The 9,364-nt window shown below is 39.0% G+C and overlaps 1 protein-coding gene across 1 annotated transcript in view; it reads right to left on the bottom strand.

Moving 5' to 3' along the window:
• Positions 1-9,364, bottom strand: part of LOC101850394 (general transcription factor IIH subunit 4) — a 14,452-nt gene that overhangs the window by 1,368 nt on the left and 3,720 nt on the right. The window contains exons 4-13 of the mRNA XM_005091840.3: positions 9,053-9,146; positions 8,390-8,484; positions 7,407-7,512; positions 6,670-6,738; positions 5,722-5,805; positions 4,020-4,152; positions 3,648-3,699; positions 2,747-2,825; positions 1,792-1,839; positions 999-1,139 (exon numbers count right to left, since the gene is read on the bottom strand). Of these exons, the coding sequence (XP_005091897.1) occupies positions 999-1,139; positions 1,792-1,839; positions 2,747-2,825; positions 3,648-3,699; positions 4,020-4,152; positions 5,722-5,805; positions 6,670-6,738; positions 7,407-7,512; positions 8,390-8,484; positions 9,053-9,146 (901 nt within the window). The remainder of the gene's footprint in view (positions 1-998; positions 1,140-1,791; positions 1,840-2,746; positions 2,826-3,647; positions 3,700-4,019; positions 4,153-5,721; positions 5,806-6,669; positions 6,739-7,406; positions 7,513-8,389; positions 8,485-9,052; positions 9,147-9,364) is intronic.

The raw sequence follows: 9,364 nt of genomic DNA, 5'->3' as shown, positions 1-9,364 counted from the left end.
AAAACCCGTCAGAGGACGAAAGTGTGCGTTTGAGCGGAGCGTGCTTTTGTATGGCGTGCGTTTAGGCGGAGACTACTGTATTGGAAAACAAATTTTTCAGGCAATGCTGAAAACTGAATGACATACATGTCCAAAAAGTCTCCAAAAGTATTTTAAAAGCTTGAGGTTCTATAGCATATCATTCACAGCTATCCATTTTGTGGAGCTGATCAAAAAGCTATGAAAAAGTATTCCTTAGCAAAAATACAAGGTACTTTTTGGATGACAAAAGCACAACAATAAAGAGAATGCATTTAATATTGGTTGCTTTCTGTTTCTTAGAGCGATATAATGCCAGGGCTGCCAACCCATCTCCATGGTTTTTAGTAATGACCATGAAGAAAATTTGTAATTTCCCATAAAAATTAGTAATAGTGCTCTCATCTTCAAATTACTATATTACAACGAACAAAAATATGTCATTTTTAGACTGCTTGGGTCTCAGCAGGGTGGCAGCAATGCTTCTATGTTTCTACTCATGTACGGTATAATTGTGGGCAAGGCTAACCCGCGCGAAGTGGGCCAGCTGTTCTTTTTTTAGGGGGGGCGGGGGTTGGCATATGACGAAACCCTGACATTCGTGTGTTATCACTCCATTGCTCAACTGGTAGGAGGGCCAGGGCAGGTACAGTGTTTGTGTTTTGTTGTTTTAGTTAGAGTTTTATGGCACTTGCAACCCAACCAGGTCATACAAATGCCGAAAATTAGAGGTGTTACAACAGAGTAGTAACAAACATTAAAAAGAAGGAGGAGAGATAAGGTCAATAGATGTTTCATAGGAAAGAAGGAACAAACCTCACCAAAGTACCCGCCAACCGTTCACATGGACAGTGCGTTGAAAAGGGTCTAAAACCCAAATAATAAATAAACCTTTAATTTTATATCACGGTCCTAAAGTTCTGTTACAGATTAAATGCGGAACTCTATACAAAAGTAGCGTCTTTCATCTTTTGTCTCACCTTGGCGTAGTTGCGGAGCAGCTCAAAGTCTGCCTGGGAGAGGAACTGGTTGTACATGACGCCGTCGTTGAACTTGAAGCGATCACGCTCCAGCTCCCACAGCTTGACCTGGTCAGTGATGGTTGGGGGCACCACTGGGCTCTGTGGCATTAGGACAACATAAGACAGGGAAGGGTAAGTGGGCGGGCGGGTGGTTGTGTGTGTTTGGGTGTATGGGTATGTGTGTTTTTGTGTGTGAGTGTGTGTGTGTGTGTGTGTGTGTGTGTGTGTGCGTGTTTGTGAGTGAGCGTGTGAGTGAAAAAAACAAACAACTTCTGTTAATAATATATTAATATAGGTGGTTTTACGCCCCCATCTACACAATTTAGATTACTTAGAAGGCATGCTTCCAACCCTGCCTGTCAGAGCTGAGGGGGATGCAACATGCTCTTCTAACAAGATCTGGATCGATAACAACAACTTCTAACTATACAATCTATAATATTGCACTGCCCTCTAATCAAGGAAGACTCTCATTATGCAACGACCACAAACAAATCACGGTAGCTTGTTTCAATAAGTAAGAAAGAAATAATCTATTAAAATATATCTGCAAAAGGACCACCTTAAGATAAATACTTCTTAGTCAAGTACATCAGTGTATTTATTCTCCTGTTGTTACATGATCTAAGAATAGCAAAGACGAACAAATCCTTCACACACAAAAAACTATAATAATTTAGAAAGGATTGTATTGCAGCTGAACTAAACTTCATTTCAAGGCCATAAAGGAAAAGCAAAATTTTTGAGTTACATTTTTCAACATCTCTGGGTGAGCATGGCTTTGGAGGTAGTGCAGGATCTGAGGAAGAGACAAGGATCAAGTGTAGTCAAGCTGCTTTCATAAATTCTCATTATCATTATTTATTCAGTTTGTTTCTATACGATCACCATCATCATCCTCATAAAAAATATTCATCTTGATAATTCTGGGCACTTATTGCCATCTACCTTCTAGAGAGGCAATTGCATATTGCAGCAATATCAACAGCAAAATTATCTGTTTCCAGTTTTTTATGGTACACTTCTTTTTTATTTTGTACTACATTTTGCCTGGACTTCAAGTGATTTTCCACTCTACTAATGTATACCAACCTCCTCTAACATCAGGAAACATTTAGTGTATGAAACTAACATCTGGCACCAAAAAAAAAAAAAAAGCTTTGAGCAAACAAAGAAGAAGGGCAAAAACCTGGTCCCACAGACGCATATACGGGTAAGAATTTCCTCCTCTCCGCTTCTATGAAAACCCCAGACATTTTCAGGATTAACATCAGAATTCAGCTCTAAGTAAACATTTGAATATCAAATATGAAGTTAAATTAATTCAAATTCTAAATTCAATACAAACTTCAGTCTTTCTTTTTCTTCCTCTAACACACCACACACACATAGACACAGACACGTGCAAATACACAAACTCTTGTTCATCCCTGTTTAGAATAGATAGATGGTTTACTGTGGTGCATCCTTGAGTAAACACAATAACCTTACCTAAAATATAAGATGCTGCACAGTCGGACACTAATCTTACTTTCTCACTGAGATCAATAAAAGTTTTCATTTATTCAAATACTTCCTCAAACACATATATTGTAAACACACATATGAGCTTACAACCCCACTATGTACTTACCCTCACTCTCTCATACACACATACACAGGACACACACACACACACACACACACACACACACACACACACACACCTGATCAGCTGTGATTCCCCTGGACAGAGCAGCTCTGACACTTGTTCTGGACAAATTTGCAGCAGCCATGTTTGGAAATCTGGAATACGAAGAGAAAGTTCAAAGCATGCACTGAGCCAAGGGAAGGGCCATTATTTATTTACTTACTTTCTTGTACTTTTTCATGCCCTGTTGCCGTTAAGCATTGAGGGGAGATGCAGTTTTCTATGGTAAGCCGGCTCTGCAGCTCTTTCAATTAGGATATTATAATTTCTCAGGGTTTCCTTGACTCCCTCAATCCACCTCTTGCAAGGTCTTCCTCTTCCTTTAGAGCCTCAGTGCTTGGTGTAATAGGCTTATAGGTTTATTTTGCTATTTAAAATCAAGATTATACTAAAAGTCTGTTTTAAATTAGTCTGTACTACAGTGATAGGGAATGATAGAGCTTTCAAATCTAAGTTAAAATATATAGAAAAATGGGAACATCCAGGTAAAGACAAAGTCCTTATTCCTATTTTATGGAGATATCAACTCTTTACATTCAACATCTTCTTCAGAGCAGACACAAAACACTCTGGAAACAGTTCCGTGCAGTATTACAAACACGCAAACTACAATCTACTGACAATAAAAAAGTGACCAAAGAGTTTGCTGAGATGGGTCTACAGGTCATGTGAAACTGTTTATGTAGCGGAAGCAAAAAACTGACAATGATGATGATGCTCCTGGTTTAAGGTGTAATGCAACAGTAGTTTTGAAAAGCGTTTTAAAAACTATTTGACCCTTCATTTCTTGCTCTCTCTAACTGTTGACTATGTTAAGCTTCTATAATGATAAAAAAATACAGCTCAGTCAAAGACTCCTAAAGGTAATTTTACCCCAAAAACAGTTAGGATTTTAGAAACTTATTTGGACAACTCACCTGTAAAGCATATCACAGAACAAGGCCAAGAGGGCAATCTGAAGAGGAGAATCTGCCAAGAAATAAAATAAAGACAAGAAAGGTTAATGGATTTATGTTCCATCAAACATCAGTAATCAAAACATAAAAGGAATCTAGCGAGACAAAAAAAAAGGAAATCAATAAAATGTTCTCTCATTTGGCATTCTAAATTCTCTACTCTCCAAAAGCTAACCTTTTGTTGAGAAGAAAGAAGAACCAGTATGAAAAGCAATTGCACCCCCCCCCCCACCCTCCAGGGCCCACATTTTCATTTTTCCTTCTCCATTCCCCTTGCCACCCTCCACAAGAGAACAAAAATCCCACATACAAAAGTACACACAGAAGACATACCTGTGTAGGCGTAGACGCGGTAGTTGGTCTCAACAACGATAAAACCGGGCCGGTGCGTGTCCACTGCGGCCTTGGACAGACCCGACACTATGTTCACCGCGAGTCTTGTTGGGTAGTAGCGATGAGATTTGCGCTGTAGAGAACACACGATAGTAGACAGACCGTGGGTATAAACTGCCTTCTTTTTCATCATAATTATAATGACAATGATAATGATAATAATAATAATAACGATGATGATAATTTAAAAAAATTATTATCATTTGTATAGCACATATTCCCACGTGACAGCAAGCTTTATGCTCTTTACACTATAACATTACCCCAGCAGACCCTTGAACATTTCATTGCAGCAAGTTTAGTTCCAGCAAAGAGAAGCACAAGGGCACTGTAATGGTTATCTAAAACTAATAATCCAGTTTTAGTAAGAGTTTTGTTATTTCTAGTACTGGTTTTACGGTGCTCGCAACTGCATAAGGTCAAATGAGCGCCAGAAGAATAGAGCTGGTACAAGAGAGTAACAAACATGAAAAAGGAGGGGAGATAAGGACAATAGATGTTTGATAGGAAAGAAGAAGCAAACCACACCAGAGCACCCGCCAATCACCCACTCTAAAAATCATAAAAAGCAGGACAGATAGATAGGAACAACCGAGAGAAGATAAAGAAGTAGGACTCTTCAATCACCCGCTCCTCTGTAAGTATTACTCTGTTCATAAACTCTAATCATGCATGCCCCCTGTCAACATCCAAAAGAAACGCCACTACAATTTGACAGATCCTTCTCCCCCTCTCTCTCACTCACGCCTTGGAGATTTCATAACCAAAGGACAAATTATAGAAGTAAATCTCATTGACCGCATTGGAAGAAATTTATCTGGCTTTTTTTTTGTCCTTGTAAGAGTTTTGCAGCACTTGCAACACAATAAGGTCATAATTAAGTGCAGATGATTAGTGGTGTTAAAAGATAGTAACCAACACAAATAAGGAGGAGGAGAGATAACGACAATAGATGTTTGATAGGAAAGAAGGAGCAAACCACATCAGAGCCCCCACCAGCCATCCATGAAAATGTTCATACTTTGTACTTTCAATTTTCCTTGACATGCACAGAGGATAACTTCAATAGTAACCTACAGGTAGGCCTACTGCTTTTATTCATGAAACTCTGTGAGTCTTGTTTCATTTGAAACGGCACAACATTCTAAGGAGAAGAAGTAGAACACACCAAAGTGTTATTTTTAACCACTTGTAACACTTTTCAGCCCTACCCATACCAAGTCTACATGACCTATGTATCTTCTTCGGTTTGACAGCAAGATGCACACCATCAGATGCTGAGGCCTGCATTCAGTGCGCAGGTTCATTGTTTCAGGAGGCAACATCCCTGTATTCCGGACATTTCCATTGATGCTCCGTTGCTCTCTCCAAAATGTCGCTGAGGGTTTTTCCGCTCATTGTGCCGGTGCATATCTGGTTGAATGTTCTTCTGTTCTTTCCTGCAAGGATGCCTGATTTTCCACTTCCATTTTGTATTCCTTAAGGCATCATCCTCTCCATAGCAGTATTGGCCTCTGTCTCCCTATCTTCCTCCTCAGGCAAAGGTAGGGTCCGTAAGGTGATACATCCCCCACTCCCCCACATTTATACAAACACATGAAAAACAAAGCAGAGCTGTGAGCCAGGGCCAGCATTGACTCACCTTCCTCTGATAGACGAGACCAAACTCTCTGAGATGTTGTAAAAACCTCAGCTGGTTCTCACTCATCCCTTCCGTGCAGTAGTCCTACAGGTCACAGACACACAAAGGGTAATAAACATTGAAATATAGAACATTAATGAAAATTTTAAAAACTTGTGAAAAATGTTGCTCACAAACAGACTAAATTCTGTCATACATATAAAAAGTTTTAATTGTTTGAGAAAATAGAAGTTCATCGACACAATAATGATCATTCAGACTATGAGAAAGCAATACTTATTGACATAAGCAACACTGGTAAAGTTAAGAAGTAAAAGTAGCACCATCGAACAACCCAGAATCTAACTGACAAGCAAGGACTAAAATTGTACGAAAAATAAGATGTATTGATAACACAGTTACTGTTTGATTGATTTTTTTGTTTGTTTGAGTAAAGAGAAGCACATTGACACAGCAATAGTCATTTAGTGGTGGGAAAAAGTAGGACAGACAGATAGAAACAACAGAAGATAAGTAAAGAAGCAGGGCCTACCAGTGGCGCCCTCCGATGACCCCAGAGTTACTGTTTGAGATGTATATTATGATGAGTCAGCACAAAGAGTGCAACACTACCCATGGAAAAGAATAGGACAATAGCACCACAGACGAGGTAACAAGCTGACTAAAGACAAAATAAAATAAAGACAATAAAGCACAGATCAGATTCAAATGCTTTCATTAGCCACCTAGCCTACAGAGAAGCACATCAACACAATAATGGTAATTTACGAACAGGAAAAAACAAGACAGAACAGAAAGACAAAAACACATGAAGTAGCATCAACCAGTGACATCCCATACATATATGTTAAAAGAGTCAAACTCACATGCCAAGCTAAAGGCTCACAGATACACACACACACACCCATGCACACACACACACACCCATGCACACATAAAGACACCTACCTTCCCTAGTGTGGAGAAACTGAGCTGGAAGAGGAAGGTGAGACACTCGACCAGGTCCATGCCTCGGGACTGGGGACAACAGGAGGTGAGAAGTACAGGGTGTGACTCAGACACAGGCAAAGGTCCTTGTCTTTCAAAGGCTAACATCTCACGTCTCATGTTCACTCAAGCAAACAAGTGTGTGCGTGTATGAGTTGGAGTGAGAGTGAGAATACGTGAGTGTGTATGTGTGTGGGTGTGTGCATGAGTGCAAGTAAAGATTAGAAAGAGTGCAGGTGTTTGAGTATCCATCTGTTTGCCCATTTCCCTACATAAATGAGAATTGAGAGGTAACTTATTCTAAACTAAATGTCTTACACCTCCCAATCAACACAATTTCAATCTATTTGTGCCACTTCGACCCTGCCTGTCAAGGCCAACCTCGGGCTGAAACGGATACATTATCCCAGTAGAAAGAAAGAAACCAACAAAAACTTTCTCAAGCTAGAATTGAACTCGCTTCTTCAGCACTGAACGCCAAAGACACCAACCATTACACCAGATACACTGATAATTGAGTGTTGCCTTTATATTTATTATGTCTGTATGTTAGAGTGCGAGAAGAAGCTATATCAACATGTTGAATAGCCAAAAACAGGGGGGAAAAATACAATTGGAGGCGAGGGCCGAGGGTGAGTGTGACACTATGTGAGTGCAAATAATGTACGTACAAGCCATAAATAACAAGCTTTACTGACCTGTACTGTGTCCAAATACTGTAACAAAAAGAACCAGACTTGAGAGGAGGTGTCCATCAGCAGGAACTGGAATCCCTCCGCTGTGATGGACGGTTCACCCTCATCTCTGGACACACGTAACACCCATAATTCAAGGGATTGTGACTCATATATGTACAGATAAATTCTTTTAGTATCTCTTCATTTTTTGCACACACATATTATTACATGTATTTTCCAGGCAGTGTTTGAAATGTATTTCCGTGCCAACTAGTACAGAGGAAGAATAAAACAAATAAACAAGCAGGAAATGGCTTGTTATCAATAAAAACAAAACATCATTAAAAACTTCCTTTTCCATGAATCACTTTTATACTGCTCGTTAAGCTACATAGTTTTTTGTCTTTAAAAAAATTTCAGCAAAGCAAAAAACTAACATATAATTATTTTTTTTCTCAGACATGACAGTCATTCGTCCCAGATACAAACAAACTGAAAGGAAAGAATAGAAGATCTTCTCTGGTGCCTTTCAATTCAAATCAACCATAACATGAGACACTTCATAAGTTTAAACGATCTACACATAATAGTATACAACAATCACAATTTATCACATATTATTTTTTTTTAAAACAACCCAAAAAGATACATGCCTACACCAAACATCACATATATACCCATATTTTTTTTCAGTCAAACAGAAACATAAACAAACAAACCCGCACTAATTGGTTGCTTTTAAACACAAGGGGGCTATCTCGAAAAATGCTGTTTTGAGAAAATCGAAGATAAAGTTCACATTCTTTAAAAGACAAGGGGAGTTTTCTCTATAACTAAATAAATATATACACCAATGAAACCAAACTTCTCCTCTAGGTAGGGCAATGCCCACTTTTGGAGTAGGTCAAGATTTCTGGAAACCCGCGAAATCTGGGTTAGCCTGCTTGTCCTTAAAAGCGACCAAATACACACAAGGACATTCACAGACACACAGAATTACTCACACCCTCATAAGCCCGCTGTGTAGCAACACGTCTGTAATGTCTGTGTTGACCCCGTCCGTGCCCTGGTTAGAGCCTACCATGAAGTGGAGGACACACTGACCACAACATACACAACAGGCCGTTAGCAATGGCAGAGGAAATCAGTTTAACACCAGTCCGTCATACACACATTTTTAACACTTTGCCGCCTCATACCGCCGATTGGCGATGTTTACCACCCAATTTCTTTGGATTTTCCCCCAAAATATGATGGCAAAGTGTTAATCTTAATTGACAAACATAGTATATTTATGAGATTCCAAAACCCAGATTTATAACATATTCATGTCTCAAATGATTATATAATTATATGATTAAAAGTTTAATTAACTTTTAAAAAATCATGTACATTATAAAAAGTGTATATATCCAGTGTTCTTCTGGATAATTTTATACTAAGAAATAAGCACTTGCAACTTCTTTTGTTACTACAAACACTGCCGTTCTTAAAATTAGAGACTGCAGAATTTTTTCCATTCTATTTTTTAAATGGCGTTGTTTTCCTTTTAAGTTCAGGTCCAGCCACTGTGATATAAAAAGGGGTGGACAAGAAGACACTATCATTCTACTGGACTAGACCTGCAGAACCAAAGTTTCCAACTTGCAAACGTTTATGTAACTTACCTCCCATCTCTCCAAGGCGTACTTGTCTAAGAATGGAATGTCTTTGGCGTATTTGTCAATGGTGAGATCTTTATTTCCAATCCAAGGGTTGCCACTAAGGGATATGAAAACTTAAAGATCAGAAATTTGAGCAATAACAGTTAATCAGATATGACAGACAAAGTCATTTTTGAGAGAGAGAGAAACAGAGACAGAGAGAGGGATAGAGACACAGACAGAGAGAGAGAGAGAGTGATACTGAGAAAGAGAGAGAAAGATACAGAGACAAAGAGAGATACAGAGACAAAGAGAGATACAGAGACAAAGAGAGAG

Source organism: Aplysia californica, unplaced genomic scaffold (assembly GCF_000002075.1).
Source record: "Aplysia californica isolate F4 #8 unplaced genomic scaffold, AplCal3.0 scaffold00036, whole genome shotgun sequence".
Lineage (NCBI taxonomy): Eukaryota > Metazoa > Mollusca > Gastropoda > Aplysiida > Aplysiidae > Aplysia > Aplysia californica.
This window is presented reverse-complemented; position numbering and strand designations above follow the sequence as displayed.